We start from the raw sequence: 20,364 nt of genomic DNA on the forward strand, positions 1-20,364 counted from the left end.
TGGACTTTTCTGGAGAACTGAATGTTAAAGAGCCAGAATGCCTAGGGTTTGAATCCCTTTTCTGCAACCTTGCTTCCCACAGCCAGCTACTAAACTTCTCTCCCTTAATTTTCTCATGGAGTTGTAAGGACTTCAGTATTCAACAACACAAAACAGCACTGAAAACAGCACCTGGTACAAAGCGAGCAAACAACCATTATCAGTTACAGTAATTCACTGTACTTCCTGGTAAAGGGCACATCAGAGGAGGTTCCTGGGAGCTAATCTTGACTGCTGTTGTTACGTGGTTGTGTACAAGTATACCTTAGAAGGGACATGGGAATGGAAAGGGGCTGATACAATGGTCTGAATGGAGCAGAAGTGTCTGAGGAGCCTCAAGAATGTAGCCACTGTGAAGTTAGGCAGAGAAAGTCTGGCTGCTTTAAGAGGTTTACGCTGGTCACTCAAGTGATAGGACCTCTCTGCTGGAAGGTGCATTAAAAAAAAATACAAGGCAGAGAAAGGCACCCTCTCATTTTTAGCTTTATTATTTATTTATTTTTTAACAAATGAGAAGAGGCTGAGGACAACATGGTTCTTGGGGTGATTGGTGCACCAGGCTACTGTATTACAGTTAAGAGGAGTGAACCAGAGCTCCTCGTTTCCAACACATGGTAGCCAAAGAGAGACAATAGTCATCTGAACAGTTATTTCCTACCTTCAGGGAAAGGCAGAAGCATCTCTCTTCAAATCTCAAACTGCTTTACTCCACGGAAATGTGTTTTTTTCCCCATTGGAAACAGGCTGGGACACAATTAAGCAATGCTGTGGGGTTGGGTCAGTCAAAAGCGCCTGAAGGAAAAAGCTGCTCATGCTCTAAGCCCCTAAAGGGGATACATAGCAACAAAGCTAAACAGCATGTTTAGAATGATGAGGTGGGGGTGGGGGGGAATGTGGCCTATAAAGGCCTCCATCCCAGAACAAGACCTCTCCAGAAGGCTTTAGGTGGGGAAGGCCATCAATTCAAGTTGCACACACTCACCCTGTGGAAACTCTCAAAAGAAGGCAGTGCCTGTTAGCTTAGATAGATGGCTGGGGTCGCTCTTAGTCAAAGATGCCCAGAATAAGCCAGAGCCTTCCCCTCAAGAATTCAGGAATGTGGTTTCCAATGCAAATAAAGACTACATTGTAGAAATACTGCTGGAGTGTGTCCAAGCGCTCCCTTTGTCCTTTGAGTCATTTGGAAATAGTTAACAAACTGGTTGAACACCTGGGCTGATTACCCCTAAAGGGGATTTCCAGACTCTATCCTGTAGTCATCTCCTCCCTTCCCAAAGCAGCTCTGTTCCTCCCTCTCTGAACTGTGCCCTAAAGATTCCAAATTTTCTGATTCTAAGCTTCTTAAGTTAGAGCAGCAACTGCTGCTGACACAAAGAAACAAGGAGCCAAGCAACTTTGTGCTTTTTAAAAAAGTTTATTTTAAATTAAAAGGAACAGATGTCCAATGTTTCAAAAAGCCACACATTTGTGGATTTGGCTGACGAACCGTCTAAGCTGCATTTTGTTTCTGTTCCCATAGAGTCAGCCAGCCACTTACAACTGACTCACGCTGGGCCACAGTTTGGGCCTGTCTCCCAACTACAGAATTAGAATCCCAGATCTCAAATGAATCCAGGGTGTTTGGGTGGAGAGCGGGGGCCATCTAAAATAAAATTTTTCTTTTAATTTAGTAGTATCAACACCCACACAGCAAACTGTGCAAGGCTAGTGGGTCAAAGAGAATGAGCAAACAGTTGGCACCTGCCTATCCCTGCACCACACAATTCTAAAGGCAGTGAGTAAGCAGCTGTCCAGAACAGGTTTTATTATAATCTCTTTTATGAGTACTGGTTAAATATGCAAATACATGTAGGTTATTTGCTGCAATTCAAGGCCTCACCCTCAAGGCAAATGCATTACCTCAGGTGAACTCCTGGCCTTGTTGGGAAGGGCAGGAACCTAACTCCCTGACTACCAGACACAAATGACTCAACTGCTTTTAGAATTTTAAAGTACATTATGTGCTTTCTTTTCTTGTTGTCTTCAAGAAAAAGGAACAAACATTTCAGATGCAACAGTTTTGCTTAGCATTTCATTTACCATATTTGATGAACACCAGAGAAGCTTTGATCAACATCAGTTACAAATGGAATATTACTTGGCTTTCAAAAAATGGCTATAAATGCCTGCTTACAGGCACCTGGCTGGCTCAGTCAGTGAAGTATGCGACTCTTGATCTCAGGGTTGTAAGTTCGAGCCCCACGCTGGGCGTGAAGCCTACTTAAAAAGAAAAAAAAAAAAATCCCATATAGGTTAACTTTTTGACAGCACTTCAATCACGAAGTTATTTCTGAATAAAAGAAACCATTTTTTTTTTTTCCTAACAGAAATGAGACTTTTAGGTCTACTGAGGAAAGGTCTTGCATGCCAACTTTTTTTTTTTTGTAACTGCTATAACTATTTACAGCCAGCAAACCTCTCAGGTTATTCTAGATGGAGCATTTCTAACTAGGTTTTAAAAGAAGATAGGGGCGCCTGGGTGGCTCAGTGGGTTAAGCCTCTGCCTTTGGCTCAGGTCATGATCTCAGGATCCCAAGATCAAGCCTCACATGGGGCTCTCTGCTCGGCAGGGGGCTTGCTTCCCAACCCACCCTCTCTGTGTCTCTGCCTACTTGTGATCTGTCAAATAAATAAATACAATCTTTAAAAAAATAAAAGTATATTCCTTTCTTCCTCTACCTTCTAAATTTTTTTAGTATTAACTGTCTTTATAATAAAAATAAATTAGGAAATGTTAATATTTTAAGGTGGTAATGTTAGAAAAGCATTTTCAATTATTTTGTAGTAATTTTTAAAAATATTTTATTTATTTACTTGACAGAGAGGGATAGTGAGAGGGAAAACAAGCAGGTGAAGCCGGAGAGGGAGAAGCAGGCTTCCCGCTGAGCAGGGCACCTGTGATGTGGAGCTTGATCCCAGGACCCTGGGATCATGACCTGAGCCGAAGGCAGATGTTTAACAACTGAGCCACTGAGTCACCCTTATAGTAAATTTTGTGTATCTTTGCTTTGTACCTTAAATTGCCTAGCTGGGGGTATTAGATTTGACACTGTTTTGGTTTTATCAAGTTGGTTCCTTAACATATGCTTTTCTCTTTATTGATTTGTATCTTGGGTTTCTTTTTTTTTTTTTTTAAGATTTTATTTATTTATTTGACAGAGAGAGAGATCACAAGGAGGCAGAGAGGCAGGCAGAGAGAGAGAGAGAGGAGGAAGCAGGCTCCCCGCTGAGCAGAGAGCCCGATGCGGGGCTCGATCTCAGGACCCTGAGATCATGACCTGAGCCGAAGGCAGAGGCTTTAACCCGCTGAGCCACCCAGGCGCCCCTGTTTTAACTTCTTTAAACAGAGTGTTTCTACATCCAAACAAGGGCATACAGGCTGAGTATTTAAAAACGTGTATACTGGGGCACCTGGGTGGCTCAGTCATTAAGTGTTTACCTTCAACTTAGGTCATGATCCCAGAATCCTGGGATCCAGCCCCTCATCACATCAGAATCCCTGCTCAGCAGGAAGCCTGCTTCTCCCTCTCATACTGCCCCTGCGTGTGTTCCCTTTCGCTCTGTCAAACAAAATTAAAAAAAAAAAAAAAAAAGCTTCAAAATCACCTACATGAAAGGTATAATTATAAACCATTAACATAGGCTGCTGCATATGGAGGGAAGTGGGTTTCAAAATTATGGAAGTCTTTTTGACACTAAAAGGCTGGGAACTCCTATAAGCTCTTTATACACAGGTCAGTCAAAACACTGTTCACCCCAGGGTACGAGGGGGCAACCAGTTATTCTAATTAGCCTAATGCATTAATTGTACTCAGAGGAATCAGTGTGGAGCTGTGAAAGGAAGACAAGCCTCATGCTGTCCTATTAAAGCTACAGCCCACACAGAGCACCCTGGAAACAGGCTGAGCTGGTTTCTATGGGAGCCCTTGCTACTGCATCTACTAGTGTACTTCAGAAACTGTACTCTGGCCTTATCTTTCTCTGATTTTTAGAGAATGAGGGTGGCCATCCTCCAGATGAAAATAAAAACTCCCTTTCTTTGGAGCCCCACACTCTAGCTCATAGATAGTAGAGCAAATACTACAAGTTCCCACGTGGCATGAACTCTTTGAAGGGAGTTTCCCCAGTGTGTCAGTGCACACACTGCGGCTGTGTTGCGTTATACCGCACTGCACTGCTTCTGGTCACAGAGTCAAGATATCATATAGTACCACAGACATTCAAGGCACAAAATGACACTTAAACAAAGTAGACTGAATTAGAATTCCCAGGCCCTTTTTCTTTTATTTGCAGTAACAGCAAACCATCCACTTACACATTTTCTCGTCTTCCATCACCTGGAATCAACTAGGTTTGTTTTTGGGATCATGTAGTTGTTGTGTCCACTTTGGTGGATACAAGAAAGGAACCAACCAACCACTGGAACAGAGGGTGCCATTCTGCCCCAGTGGAATCCAGCAGGACCATCTGAGCATGCCACACCTGGACACTCAGCGGAGGGAAGGAGGACAGCTGCTCTTTTGTTTTCCAAGTAAATTCATTTGAAAGTGAACCAACCATCATCCTACGTCAAATGTATTAATTACTTAGATTGTCACTCTAAGAAACATTTTTCTTTTTCTAATACCTTACTCTGAAATAAATTTACCAATAAATCCTAAAAATTTAGTACAAATAGTACAATTCGTATTTGATATCCTCTTTCCCTTCTTCAAACACCAAATAAAATGTAGGTGAAAGACATGAAACCCAACTGGAAGGTAAATTAGCAATTCATGATAACCCTAATGAGTGTAAAAAATTTTGTTGGTTAACATGAATCTCTCTAAAATAGAGTATCGGGGTACTGCTTTCCAAATAAAGGATCGATCACCTTGCCAGAAGGTCCCTGGGCAGAAAAAAAGATTGTTAACCTTTTCAAAACCCACAAGACAGGTTGTCTGTCCTATATTTAGCTGTGGTCGTGGAGACCATCCCAATTTTCCATAAAATCTTCTCAATGCTGCAATATCATGGCATAAAAGATTCAAAGTGCCACTAGACATAAGGACCACAGTTTCTGATCATAAACCATGAGGCTAGGTAATGTTTAAATGGGAATATTTGATATGGATGGTCAGATGAAAGATACCAAAATGTCAGACAGCCCATCGACTGCTGTTGCCATGACATTCAACAGTCAACATCAGTCTGATAAGCTACCCGACAAGGTGGTACAGCCATGAAGATGTCACGACGGTAGGCAAAAATAAGCAGACATTAAGGCAGGATTTTATAAAACAATCAGGCATTTCTGGCCTGTTGCAATTTAAGCCCAATTCTACTCTTAACATAATGCCAGAAACAATCTTCCTAAAGAAAAAAGAGAAACTGTTTATTTTCCTCCCAAGCAAAACAAAGTGACCAAGTTCAACCAGAAACATCCCAAAAGAACGCAACACTTACTGAAAAAAGGCAAGAAAATTAGGTTACATAAAAAGTAAATTTGTCAAAACCAGAGTTAAAATTAACACAGATATGAGAAAGTGGGTTTTTTTTTTAAACAAACAAAAGTCATTCTCTCTTCACTGCCCTGTAATTTGTATACTTTCATTCCTCCTGTTTTCACAAACCCCTTGCTATGCAAATCCCTAAGTTGCCCTTTGAGCAATGGGTAACGAGCTGCCCAATTCCAGCCTTTCCAGCCAAACAAAAAAGTACCTTGGTTATGGCTCTTATGTGCGAATACATGAAGGCTTAAGAAATTATGGTTGTGGGCGGATTCGGCAAGGCTGACCAGTAGGTGGTAGTAGCTAAAATGAAGCAAAAAAATCAAAACGCTCAAGAAAACGGACACAATTTTGGAATGATCAAAGATGTCTTTATAAAGTTTGTTCATGACTTCATTCTAAATATACAGAATAAAAAATGGTGTCAGCTCATTCGTGAGACACCAACCAGAATTTTCTTATACTGTCTCAAAATTTAAAGATCAGTTTCCCAAGAGGGTGTGCAACGCATCATAAAATGGCCTTTTTTTTTTAAAGGTAGAAGAGGAAGGGGTGGGCAGGATAGCATATTAAATTTTACCATGATAGACATGCAAGACTGTCATCCAATCTAGTATAATTTATATACATTTTAATGACTTAGAAAAACAAAGGAGTCATTTCTGACAAGCCTAAATGGCTTGACTATTCAACATACTTAGGAACTTTTTTTTTGGTGCCCGGGATTCTTTAACTGTGCCACGTGGGCCCTTTGAAGGTAACAAAGAAAAGGACAGTTTCTGTTAAGTTTGCTGCTGAACATCACATTCCACCCTAATAAAATACAAGCTGGATTGAATTGAGGGTGGATACCTTACCTTAACACATAAAGGAAAAGTATGTCAGTGCAAAATATGGACTAAACTGCTTTCAGGGAAAAAAAAAAAATTAAAACTGATAGAGGTTGGAAAAGGGAATTTTCCTTCCTGGTTTGGAGTCCTCCCAATTTAAGGCAGAACCCATCCATTCTAACTTCTGCCAATAAAACCTTTTCCTGCTTATTTAGTTTTCTCCTCTGAGTTCAACCGCTGCTGCATTCGTTTGGCATAACTTTGTGCCATGGAGTTAATGATGGACAGGATGAAGTAGCACACCATTACAACCACCAACTTCTCAAACAGCCAGGATAACCAGTTTTCTCCCTGCAAGAATAAATGCAAAACAATCCAAAAGAAACATTTCATTAGTTTGGTAGTAAAAAGGGAATCATCTATAATATTTAAGAAAAATGATGAGAGCTTGACGCTTATAACCTATAAAGTCTAAAAAATTAAAATAAGAAGTCTCACATCTCTGGGTATCCTGAAGTCTACATTCAGGCCTTTTTACAGCCAATTATTAGGATTTCACTTTGTTAGATGTAAAGTCAATGTTGATTCACATAGTTTAGAATGGGCCAGGTGTGAGGTCGCCTCTTATCTTTTACTACATAAGGATAAAATTGATTAAATTCAACTCTCTGAAGTTGCCATGTAGATATTTGTAGAGAGTAATGTCAAGATAGTTACGTTCTTGTTCCAGCATTGGTAGCAGCTGTTTAAAATGTTAGCTCTTCCTGAAGTCATATTTGGTCAACTGAGGGCAGCAAAGGGCCACACAGAGTCTAAGGCCATCAAATAATAATAATAATAAAAAATAAATAATCCAACAGTTGGGATGCCTGGGTGTCTCAGCTGGTTAAGTGTCTGCCTCTTGATTTCAGCTCAGGTCTTAACCCCAGGGTCGTGAAATCACGCCCCGCACTGGGCTCCACGCGAGGCGTCAAACTCACATTAAAAAAAAAAAAAAACCAAAGGAAAAAAAAAAATCCAACAAGTATGTTTCCTTCAAGTTTCCCATTTCAGGTTACTGCTTACTCATCCTCTTCTAGTCATTTCCCTTTGCCACAGAACTGTTTACAGAAAAGGCAAGCTTAGTTTAATAAGTTAAAGTTTTTAAGTTCAGCTCTGTGAAGAGCCTTAGCTGATTAAAAAAAAAGATTATTTTCCCATCTTTGAAAATAGGGCAAAAATGAAGGGAGATATTCAAGTGACCTCGGTTAGTCTAATACCTTCTTATGCTACAAAATGCTACAAATTTAAAATTTTTAATCCACTTGGGAATTATTATTTGTTAATAAAGCATTACAATCAGTCGACAACTCCTTCAATAGAACAGATCCATTATTTTCTGTTAACTCTACCTTTGTTTTTTGGGAGAAGATAGATATAAAATAGAAGTTACATTTCTGATTTAGACAAAGACAATTCCCCAGTAGAGAGTAAATAGAGCCGCAACCTTAGTTAAGAAGACTGACAAACAAACCTAGCTCTATTTGCCTAAAAATGCCAGTGAGTGCTGTGAATGTAATTTCAGCCTGAAACCACGGGGGTGGGGAAGAGAAGAAAACGGAGTCAAGTCTCACCTGTGGTGTGCCCATTTCACTTTTGTGGTGAAGCTTCTGCCGCTGGGCCTCCAGGTACTCCTGGAATGGCTTCTGTAGAGATGGACCTACGCCGGGGACAGCACTGGAAGCAGGGCACAATAACCCAAGGAAAAAGATATATTTGGGGAGAAAAGCAGGAAGAATATTAAAGAAAAATCCACTTACCACCTGGATTCAAAAAGCAGGGATTGGATAGAAAGAGGAAAAAAATACAACAATCAGCAGAGCTGGCAGAGCCTCTAAACTTTTTTTAGTGGGTAAAATTCATCCTTTAACAACCCCTTAGAGAAAAATCTCTTCCACCAACATGTCTGGGAGAAAGTAGGAGCTGAGCCCCTTCTAGCAGAAGAGTTCATCCTCAGAGTGAGGCCAGCTAAGCGAATGCTGCACACTGGTGTGGCACAAAGAATAAAATGAATGACTTCTGAGAAGTCCCACATTTATCACCACCAGTTCCTGTAAGAACTGGTTTGAACCGATTAATAAGGAAATGACTTATGCTTGTGTCATCCCCAGTTGAAAAAGAAACTGCCCGCCCTCTCTCTGACTTGTCCCATCTTCTCAGAGGGGGGCGGTCCTTTCTCAATCTAAGTCCTTATTAGGACAATCTGTGCGTCATCCTTATCCAAAAAGAATGCATTAGCAAATTTGGGAGGCACCTCCCACCAGTCAGAAGTCAGTGATTAACAAAGGAACAAAGAAGGAACTATGAACCTTGAATCACTTCGTGGCTTATGGTAGATGGCTTGCACAGAAACTACAGTACATTACTAAACAACTTGTTCTGAAACGACTGGGATAGTGATCTTTGATAAGTTTATGTACTCGGAGCTCCCTCTCACCCAGAGTACGTGGAGGCAGTGCTGTTAAACCGGTTTGGTAACCAGCGACCAGGATCCCGTTTTAGAAATGCTCGCAGGCGTTTTTTTAAAATGGTAACTTGAGGCAACTCAGAAAATCAACATCTCTATTTTCTGTACCTTTTATTTTCTCATCTGCCATAATAGGGCTAAAAGGTAGATGAGCCCAATCTCCTGCAGCCATCAAAAGGTTTGTCAATACATACATGCAAGAGCACCTAATGGTCTCCCTTATAAGTACTAACTTCACCTCCTCTTTTCTAGAACAATCCAGTTACTGCTTTCTTAATAAAAAGCAAAGGGGCAGAGGAAGATAATTTTTTTGAATACTATATATTTACCAGAAGCTAACACATACATAAACTCCTGACTGATACTTTTCCTTGATCTTCTTAACTATCAACCACCTAATACTTAATGGAATCCTTATTTTGTGTCTGACATTGTAGTTGGCACTAAGGGAAAACAAAACAAAACAGGGGAACTGCAAGAAACAGTTCATGCACACAAGGAACTTAAAATCTTGAGAGATTCAAAACACACAGGCACACACACACACATATATACAAATGGATTTGTGAACAAAAGAATTGACAAATCTATACTAAATTCTTTTGGTACAGAAAATGTATTTCAAAGGAACTGGAGAAAGAAAGGAGATCAGTGTGGGGTGAAGCTGTACAAAAAGCTCCTTTACTAACTACTGCAGGATATGGGAAAGAGGCTGACTAGACATGTACAGCAGAGGCAAAGACTGCACTGATCAGACCATAAGACCCGTATGACAGCCATGGAAGATGGAAGAGGGAAAGTCTCTTAACCTACAGCCAGAGTCTCTCTCACTGACTTCTAAGTGGTTTTACATTAACAACCCATTCTGGGGTAAACCAGAAGAGCTGTGTCTGATCAGTAATGATTCTGACTGCAATGGGGCAAGAACAGGACAAACTTTCTCTTTATTTATTTATTTTTTTTAGCTTTACTTATTTAAGTTATCTCTATACCCAACACAAGGCTCCAGCTCACCACCCCAAGATCAAGAGTCACACACTTCTCTGACTGAGCCAGCCAGGCATCCCCAAACTTCCCCTTTAAAAGAGAAATTTTCCTTGGATAAATTTCCTTTTCCTCACATAATGCATAAGGGAATGCAAATAGCTCATCCATTTACACTTGAAACAAACCACGGGAATATAAAAAAACAATTCTAGTAAAATACATGTGTAAAAACATGGGCTTTGAAGATGCAGATTTATAAGAACTTTGTTTCAGGTATCGATTCATATGCACTCTTAATAACAATACCCTATTGTCATTGTTTTAAATTCTCAATGATAGCCATAGTCAAGCCATTGTCGTCTTCTTCTTTTTTTTTTAAGGTTAAGAAAACCCTTTTATTCATAAAGGCTGAAATGACTGTATGCTAATCTGAACAGCTGATTGTATAAGAAATGACTTGAACATTCTCTTTTTTATGTACTTCAAGAGTTGGACTCCAACATATGTGCCTTGTTCTCTCTACAGACTTCTAACTTTAACTGGAGTTGAGCAGAAATATGGCTAACAGTTTCCCTCAAATCATTCTTGGGATCCATTCTTGGGCCATAATTGAAAGAGAAAATGAAGAACTAAGACCCACATGTTAGAAAGGTTCTTCTTTTTTGTTGCTGTGGTTGAGGGGAATGAGGAAGGGACTGGCAACAATCATTCTAGACTCCCTTCAAAATAATCTTAAAAGTTAAATGACTGCCACTGTTAAGTCCATTAAGAGCTGCACACTAGCTGACAGAGAATATGTCATTACACATTTACATTTAGTGATGTGCAATTTTCAATTTTCTTGGGCTAATGTTGAGATTAATTTTTCAAGGTGCTAGAGTGTTACAGGCTTCTTACGTGTTTTTGGTAGGTGGGAGAGGTCTCTATGTAGTTTCTCATAAGAGACTAGGAAAACAGTTGAAAATAGAGAAGTTAAAAGCTTTTATTGCAGTATATTAGCCAAAACTCTCATGATAAATGCCACATGATCTGAATAAATTTGAAAAAATGAACATACAGGTATTAGGTATTATACAACTATTTATCAGATCCTCTTAATCTTTATATATTCATCAAAATTTTAGTTTTATTTTCATTGCTTTTTCTCTATAAACAATGGTTTAGGCCACAGTTGTCTCAGCTTATACAAAGCACACTTACATTAGAGATTCCTTAATTAATACTGAAGCTATTTTAGTAATGGACTACATAAAAGTTGCAATTACATCTGTCATTCTTTACATGCATTTAAGGCAAACAATAATAACCAGACTATGACCTCATCCCTCAAGTTATTTTCAAGCAGCCAACAGAAGAGCCATTCCGACATTTAAGATTAATTTAAGGTATATATATGGGGGATAGGAAGAATAACTTGCATTCCTCTCCAGTGGTTTTTTATAGTTGGCTTAGTAAATGGCTACAGTGCCATTCCCAGAAATCCATTAAATTCAGAGTATCCTGTGCACCTGGCCAAGGACTCATCTCAACCTGTAGTTGAGTGGGTCCTCCATCTGCCATTAGATGCTGATTAAGCTAAAAGTATTAAAGTTTTGTGATACAGATGAAAATAAAGTTGGAGAAGAACAAACACACACAAAACTACTTTTCAGTCAACTGTTGGCCTTAAAAATGTTTAAATTAGCTTTGTCAACAGCCACTTTCTCTAATCAAGAAAGCCTTAAAGAAACCCCAAACCAGAAAAAATAAAAACAAAATTGATCTCATCTGCTTTTCCTTGTTGTAGACTTTCAACATGGTGGGTAGAAAAAGCTGTGGATAGTAACTGATGTTTATTTTCTTGGCATACACAAAAGTGTTTCAGATAACAGAACTTATTAAAAAACACATTTCCAACAAATTATTTTAATGGCAATTTAAAAATTTTTGTTATTGATTTTAAGAAAGGGGGAAAAAAACCTCTCAGAAAATGCAAACAAATGAGGAGGGGGAGAGCAAAGAACAAAAAACGCAAAAACAAAACCCACATAAGTCCAAACCTACCCGGAACTTGAAAGCGGTTTCATGGGAACAGTATTTTGTCAGGCTTACATATCTTAGTAGGTGTTAAGAAACAAGACAAACTTCTTTGTAAAATTCTGTCAAGAGCCCTGACCAATATGCAAACAAAACTTATTATTTTTTTAAAGCAATATTTTTTTTTTTAAGATTTTAAAAAAATTTATTTATTTAATGCAGAGAGAGAGAGAGAGGTCACAAGTAGGCACACAGGCAGGCAGAGGGGGAGGGAGAAGCAGGCCCCCTACTGAGCACAGAGGTCAGGCCAGGCTCCATCCCAGGACCCTGAGACCATGACCTGAGCCGAAGGCAGAGAAGGCAGAGGCTCAACCCACTGAGCCACCCAGGAGCCCATTTTTCTACAGTTTTAAAATCTTATGTGACTTTGCTTCTGAAATCCATTTATCTGATAAGAAATCTATAATTTAAACTCTCCCCATATTGACTCATTATAAATAAAGGTCTCCATTATTCTTTGTACCCACAAAAGCCAGAAAATCTTCCAGAGGAAGCATCACAATTGGCAGAGATTGCATAGAGAGTGGGTGGTGTGATTATTTTTCACAATGCTTTATATTTTCATTTTGTTGGTTATTCCTGGGCTCACACCCATTCCAAAAATTTATCGGTCATTATTATTCTTGTTTTCAAGGGACACTTTTCAAATTGTGTAACTTTCAAACAAATTGGATCAACAAATACTAAAAAACACACATTTTGATTTACTTTCAATCTCCCCTCCATCATAGGTAGTAATCAAACTAAGACTTTTTATTAGAATACCTGAAATTTTCCTATTCATGACTGTTTGGATTTTTCCAGCCAGGTGTTTTTTTTGGTTGTCATTGTTACTATGTACCACCATAAAACTTGGGCACAGTGTTAAATAACAGAAATAACATGAACTTAAAAACAACTGATGTGTCTTGTTGCTTAACCCTACCTACACAGGGCTGCCTTATATAAAGGTTAAATAGTTAAAATGCTTAAGGGAACTAAGTGGGTATGAATAAAGCAAATGTTATATTTAATATAGGTTCTGCTCCTTTCTTAACCACTTTTTGGAGGATCTTGGCATTAATGTGATCATGTAAGTTACACTGGCTTTCCTGAAAACATACTGTCTGACATCAGTTCTCTATAAGGCTACAAAGCAATGAGGCTTTATTTTTTTTTTTTAAAGATTTTATTTATTATTTATTTGACAGAGAGAGAGATCACAAGTAGATGGAGAGGCAGGCAGAGAGAGAGAGAGAGAGAGGGAAGCAGGCTCCCTGCTGAGCAGAGAGCCCGATGCGGGACTCGATCCCAGGACCCTGAGATCATGACCTGAGCCGAAGGCAGCGGCTTAACCCACTGAGCCACCCAGGCGCCCGTGGCTTTATTTTTCTTAGAAAAAATTACAGGCACAAGTTTTCTTTTGTTTGTTTGTTTGATCACCTTTGTTTTACTGGTTGTGTATACTTTGAAGCTGATATTTTATTTAACATCCCTCTGATGATTAATTATAATATCCTAAATAACACTCTCAAGGGGTGATTAGTTAGACCTCTGAAAGCTTATAAGTGGAACAAAAATATTTTTAGAATAAAATTCAGGTCAAGGGGGATATTAAAGAAAGGAAAATATAGGGTTTAATCAATTCTAAGTGTTGTTATAATTCAGAAGCATGATAGAAATTACTGAAGTAAATTAATGATGCCCGGTACTTTTTTGTTTTTAAAAAGATTTTATGTATTTATTTCAGAGAGAGACAGAAAGCATAAGTATGAGTTGGGGGGGGAGGGCAGGTGGCAGAGGGAGGGGCAGGTGGCAGAGGGAGAAGCAGGCTCTCCGCTGAGCAGACAGCTCAGGGCCCTGGGATCATTACCTGAGCTGAAGGCAGACCCTTCATAAACAGAGTAACCCAGAGGTGCCTGGGTGGCTCAGTGGGTTACAGCCTCTGCCTTTGGCTCAGGTCATGATCCCAGGGTCCTGGGATCGAGCCCCGCATCGGACTCTCTGCTCAGCAGGGAGCCCGCTACCTCCTCTCTCTCTCTCTGCCTGCCTCTCTGCCTACTTGTAATCTCTGTCAAATAAAATAAATAAAATCTTTAAAAAAAAAAAAAACAACAAAAAAACAGAGTCACTCAGGCATCCCATGTAAACCTTTCTGATATATGTATATATTACTTATGCAAATAGTAAAATGCACAAATACAGAAGGATAAAATAAAGCTAAAGTTAAAAAATTTTTAAAATTCTTAAGTGTCTTACTAAGTATGATGGCTTTTGTGCTATCATTAGTGAATATTTCAAGACATATTACACACTTGTCCTTGATTAAAAGTAATAATTTCTAAATTTGTTGGCTGACTTCTGTAGACATATACTAGGAACAGGTAAAATGTCAATGCTGCGACTTTTTTACTGCCTCCTGTGACTGCACTATTACCACTCTTCCCCTTCTACTGTTTCTTTTTTTTAATTTTTATTTATTTATTTATTTATTTATAATTTTTTTTAAAGATTTTATTTATTTATTTGCCAGAGAGAGATCACAAGTAGGCAGAGAGGCAGGCAGAGAGAGAGAGAGGAGGAAGCAGGCTCCCTGCTGAGCAGAGAGCCCGATGCGGGACTCGATTCCAGGACCCTGAGATCATGACCTGAGCCGAAGGCAGCGGCTTAACCCACTGAGCCACCCAGGCGCCCCTTTCTACTGTTTCTTTACAGGAAACTTTTAAAGCCACTTGTGTGTTTCATGAGGATTAATTTAGTTAAAACTAGGAATTAAAAATCTGATTAATGGGGCACAGAAAAAACACAATATATTGCAAAAGATCCACTGTGAACCCCTTTTGCATTGTGGCACTCCCACTGTTCCTCTAGTCTATTTCTGTACTCCATGAGATGTTATTTTCTGACATGTGGCCCGAGGGAGTGCCAGTCAGACTGATGGTAGTAAACTACATCCTCCATATGTGTATAGTCATATAAACTGTGTATATATGTGCTACCATAATGTTATATACCTAAAATACACAAAAAAGAAAACAACAAAGATGAAAATAAATATAAATAGAAGTTCTAAAAAAAAATAAGTTCTATTGTTTTAGTCCCATTCCGATGGTAGAGACCACTGGTGTAGACCAGAGGCTAAACTTCAAGGGGTATAAATATAAAAGGTATAGTTAGCAGACCAATTCAATACAGGACTGTTAGGTAAGATACTAGAGAGAAAAAAGCTATTTCTACAAAGATGTAGACAGTGGGAGGGGAGGCATCTGGGTGGCTCAGTTGTTGGGTATCTGCCTTGGGCTCAGGTCATGATCCTGGAGTCCTGGGATAGAGACTGCACATCCGGCACCCTTCTCAGCGGGAAGCCTGCTTCTCCCTCTCCCACTCTCCCTGCTTGTGTTTTCTCTCCTTCTGTCAAATAAATAAATAGATATATAGACAGATAATAAAGCAGACTGGATGTCTCTTTTTTCCTCAGACTTCTAATGGTCATAATAAAGAGGGACTTTTAGAATCCAGAGAGCTAAACCTCAAGAGACTGAAACTCTGAGCCCTCAGTTGTAACACAATTATATTTCAAATGAGTATCAGAGTCATCAGAATTTTCTTGACTGAGTGAGGATCACTGCATGTAAATCAATAAATCAGATTCATCCTCTAACTCCAAAGAATTCTATCAACTGAGATTTGGCCCAGGAGGATTAGAGTAGAGAGCCTACTAATAAATGGAAAATGGTCTCTTGTAGACTCAAGCCAACAGATTCTTCTGCTGAAGAGACTGAATTTTACAGTGAAGGTACTAGTAGGATATATTTATTCAGGGATTTAAAAAAAAAAAAAAAAAGCCCCTCCCACCCCACTCCCCCTTTATATGCTGATACTGTCTTCCATACAAAAGATGCAATAAAAACATGGTGGAAGTTCAGTAAGAAGACCGGACTAGCAATTCCCTTTCTTTTTTTTTCTTTAATTAAAACTTTTTTAAAACATATAATATATTATTAGCCCCAGGGGTATAGGTCTGTAGCAATTCCCTTTCTTAATTTTTTGTTTTTAACTTTTTCTTTCTTTCTTTCTTTTTTAAAGATTTTATTTATTTATTTGACAGAGAGATCACAAGTAGGCAGAGAGTCAGGCAGAGAGGAGGAAGCCGGCTCCCCACAGAGCAGAGAGCCCAATGCGGGGCTCGATCCCAGGACCCTGAGATCATGACCTGAGCCGAAGACAGAGGCTCTAATCCACTGAGCCACCCAGGCGCCCCTCTTTTTTTGTTTTTAAAGTAAACTCTACTCCCTACATGGGGCTTGAACTTATGACTTCACGATCAAGAGTTGCATGCTCTACTGACTAAGCCAGCCAGGCGCCTCAGCAATTCCCTTTCTTGATAACAGTCTTATAAATAATTTTTTCTGTTTCCAGAAATGTGCACATTTCAAACAGTACACAGTTAAGTTGTCCCCCCACCCCACGCAGTGATCTAAACAGGCTTAACGGTTAGTATTTTAATGAGTTGTCATTTCCTGTCTGATAAAGATTCTCACAGTATTTAACCACCAGTTTCCCTGGGGCCCAACCAATACTAGAGCTCTATTCATAGTGACTCAGAATGGATCTCAGACTCCAGGCCTGATTCAACAATGATAGATGGCCCTCCAAATGAAACTGTCTTTCCTCATAAGGTAGACTGCTCTGGAGAAGGGAGGAAGGGGGAATGTAGTTTATCATGTAATCTTTCTGAAGAAGCCAAAGGCCATTATGCTGACTCATTAATATTTATAGCCTTCCCGTCCTCAGAGATTAGAGAGAGAAAAAAAGAGAGAAACAAATTGATACCTAATTAACCCAGGAATATGACAAGTAAATGAACTGGTGCTAACTGCAAATCAACTTATATTTAACCTAGTATAAATGGGATCCCATAATTCTGTATGACTGTAATGAAAGGGTTATTAATTTTCCCATGTAATTGAATGGAGAATCTGAATCTTTGAAGCTACTATTACAAGAGAAAATTGTTAACTGATGCATTCTACTTGCTTTTGGATCTGAAATGTGGTAGCCCACCCAAACCAAATTCCTTTATAGCTAAGGATCTTGGAAGAGTACCCCAACATAAAATAAAGTCAAAATGAAAGTTAAGTACTACACTAAAAAATCTAAGGCTTTTCAGATATAAAATTTTGGGCTGACAATCTAAATTGTTAACAGTCTAAAATTCGTTATGATTCAACCTCAGGATTTGGAATTAAAACATCTTGAATTTCGTTCACATCTGTGTCTCTTTCAAATGATTAAAACCTCTTTTGTACTCTAGTTAGTCCATTGTGTGCTCAGTGGTATTATAAACACATGACACCATCGGTTTTTTAGCGGCTGGGCAGAAGGAAGACCACTGCTTTATCCAGAAACATCAGGTGTATTGTGCTACTGGCTCACAGCATATTTCCATCACAGGCGTCTTTCAAAAAAAGAATTTGCAATTGCCCTTGCTTTTGAACATTTAGAACTGTTTTCTATTAGAAGCAGAATGGAGGTAAAACCTCCTTATGACAATTAGTAGCTACTCTTTGAATTATGTGATCATTAAGGGACGTTTTTGAAAACAAAACCTCAAATCAGAATGTAGACTTGAGCAGTAGAAGCCAAACAGGCATTTATGTCAATGAATGAGGCCAGAGCTGAAGGAGTGATCTCTAAGCACCAAGTAAAAGTGATTGGCTGCCAAAACAAAACCCTGTAAAAAAATCAACTGATTTCAGTTCTAGAAAATGGCAAACTGGCAGCAGCTTTGTACAGTGACAAATCTGTGGCTGGCTTGAAGACCACTGAGTTCTAAGGATGAAATCAGCAATAGGGAACCACAGTATCAACATCAATAATAAAGAAGAGTTTGTAGAATTATAAATTGAAGGTAAAATGGTATAAAAACTTACTGACCTTTAGTTACTCAAAGTGGCATGATGGTCAGTGGACTAAAAAAATTGACATTACTGACTGGAATTCAATCTCATCTCAGAACAATATAACTATTCCAATATTAGGCAGAAAATCACTAGATGCAGTAGATAACTAAGAAAAAAGTTAGGATCTCTGTCCTAATGAACTTAATCTAGACAGGTGATAAGAAAAAAAATGCATTTAAACCTACAGTACAAAGGCCAGTAGGTTCCTCCCTCAAAGTAACACCTGCAGTAACTAGTTACAGCTGCACAAAGTGAATACACTTGTGAACACAGAGTGGACAGAGAGAATTTCTGCTGACTCCTTATCAAATTCACACAGAAGCCATTTGACACCAGCGCTCTTGTCCAAATCTACAACTTCAAGTAGATGATCTCACTGCTTTCTATAGCACTGACTCAATTCCTCTTTTCTACTTCAAAAGATCTTGGAATCTTTACTCTAGTTTTGAAGGAAGAAGTGGTTAAGGAAATAATCCACTTAGGCTTTTGATCTTATTTCTTGGATCCTATCTCCAACTCTTGCATTTATATGAATTTAACTTCTGTGTGTTTCAGTTTCCTCATCTATATAGCGATAGTACCTTATAGGTTTTGTTATACATATTCAATGAAAATATATGTAAAGCATCTGGCACCATAGGTTCTTACTAAATGCTAATTTCCAATCCACATCCTTCCCTTTTTCCATTTCTATTTTCCATCTCTAGTTCTTTACTAGTCTTTCCCTCAGCCTAAAAATACTCAGAGGTCTCTCCTAATAATGAATGAATTCATGAATCGACAAATATTTATAGAACACGTACAATGTGTCAGGCATGACCCTGACCTGCCTTTTCCTTTAACCAACAATTCTATGTAATACAATATAATTCAGTTTTAGTTTTCATCATTCTACAGAAATGTTCTAATTATGGTCAATAGTAACTTCCTAATACAATGACAATTTCTCATACAGTCTAACTCCAGAGTTCCTGCTTTATCCTTAGCTATGTTGCCTCCCAGTATCTGTAACAAAAATATAGAATAGGTAAGTGTCAAAAGAGAAGATAACAAATTACAGGAAAAGGACATGAAAAGGAAGGAGTTTTCCACCTAAATTGCAGAAGATTGTGTTAAAGTCTGCATACAACTGATTCTCCACAGTTGCAGTGTTAAAACTTAATATATCCTTTTCCAGTTAATACAAGTATTGTGTATTCTACACCTCCATTACCTTTTCTGATTATTTTATAGTGATCAAAGTTAAAGAGAATCAATTGTGTTAACTATTTTATATTTTAAAAATGAAAGAACAGATTTGGGGCACCTGGATGGCTCAGTGGGTTAAAGTTTGCCTTGGGCTCGGGTTGTGATCACAGGGTCCTGGGATCTGCATCCGGCTCTCTGCTAGGCGGGGAAGCTTCCCCGCCCCCTGCCTACCTCTCTGCCTACTGGTGATCTCTGTCTATCAAATAAATAAATAAAAAGAAAGGAAAGAAAGGAAAGAAAGGAAGAAAGGAAGAAAGAAGGAAAGAATAGATTTTCTTTCTGTAGAAGAAAAAGTCCAGACTAACATAGCTCATTCCGACCACTTGTTACAAAGTAAGGAACAAGAAACATTGTTAAGATTCAAGAACTTAATTACTCACTGGTTAAAATGATCTCTCTTGCCACAAGCAAGTTCGACTCTGAGGTCAAACATCAAGTTAACTCACAAATAGGAGACAGCAAAGAGCATGGAACATTCTGTATCTGGTAAAAAGTCCCTGCTCAAGCCAACCCCCACCCCTAAGTTCAATGATTGAGTTACTTTCCTGTGTGGTAAAACTAGGGACTTTGTCTTCCAATAAGACCCTGGCAACCTGACAATGAGCCAATGTTCTGCATATGGTTTGTTACGAATCACAAGCTTAATGTTATTTTCTGGGAATTCTTATCCTCTATTTGGTGAGAATACTGGAACACGTCATTTTAATCATGATTTTAATGTTAGACTTGGTCATGCTCTTTAAGAAATAGGTCCAGGTCTCTCTCATTGGAGAAAGTCTAAAATTAAATAAAAATTAATTTAAAATCTTATTTAAAAAAAAAAAAAAGACTGAAACAAATATAATGCCTTTGAGGCTCTGAAGTTCTCTCTTTCTTTGGTTCTGTCTCCTTGACTTATTTCAACCTAAGACACCAAATAGTGAAAAACTATTACACGCCTAATCTTTTTTTCAGAATCTTTTCTCTGTTCCCTGCCAAAATACTATAAACCAAAAGGATTTCTCTCAAGGCTATTATCTGTATTCTAACATCTTTTGGAATATAAAACTGATTCATTTTATCTGTTCAGATTTCCATTTTTAACTAGACAAACACTTTGATTTAGGAAAAGATAGAGATACCTTTCCTAAGCCTAATGACACTAGTGAACTTTCCAGAACTATCCAAGAAATAAATCTAATTACTATTTCTAGTTGAGGGAAGGTAAC

General features: G+C 38.6%; 1 protein-coding gene across 4 annotated transcripts in view; it reads right to left on the reverse strand.

Annotated features, from left to right (window-relative positions):
* Positions 1-4,336: 4,336 nt before the first annotated feature.
* Positions 4,337-20,364, reverse strand: part of VMP1 (vacuole membrane protein 1) — a 141,253-nt gene continuing 125,225 nt past the window's right edge. For 3 of the 4 annotated variants that reach the window (XM_032321153.1, XM_032321151.1, XM_032321152.1), the window contains 2 exons: positions 8,011-8,113; positions 4,337-6,748 (listed from right to left, as the gene is read on the reverse strand). In XM_032321153.1, the coding sequence (XP_032177044.1) occupies positions 6,605-6,748; positions 8,011-8,113 (247 nt within the window). In that variant the 3' untranslated portion in view covers positions 4,337-6,604. Of the gene's footprint in view, positions 6,749-8,010; positions 8,114-16,482; positions 18,914-20,364 lie in introns of those variants that run through there. The other variant, XM_032321154.1, reaches the window with a different exon arrangement.

This window comes from Mustela erminea, chromosome 18 (assembly GCF_009829155.1).
Source record: "Mustela erminea isolate mMusErm1 chromosome 18, mMusErm1.Pri, whole genome shotgun sequence".
Taxonomy (NCBI): Eukaryota; Metazoa; Chordata; class Mammalia; order Carnivora; family Mustelidae; genus Mustela; species Mustela erminea.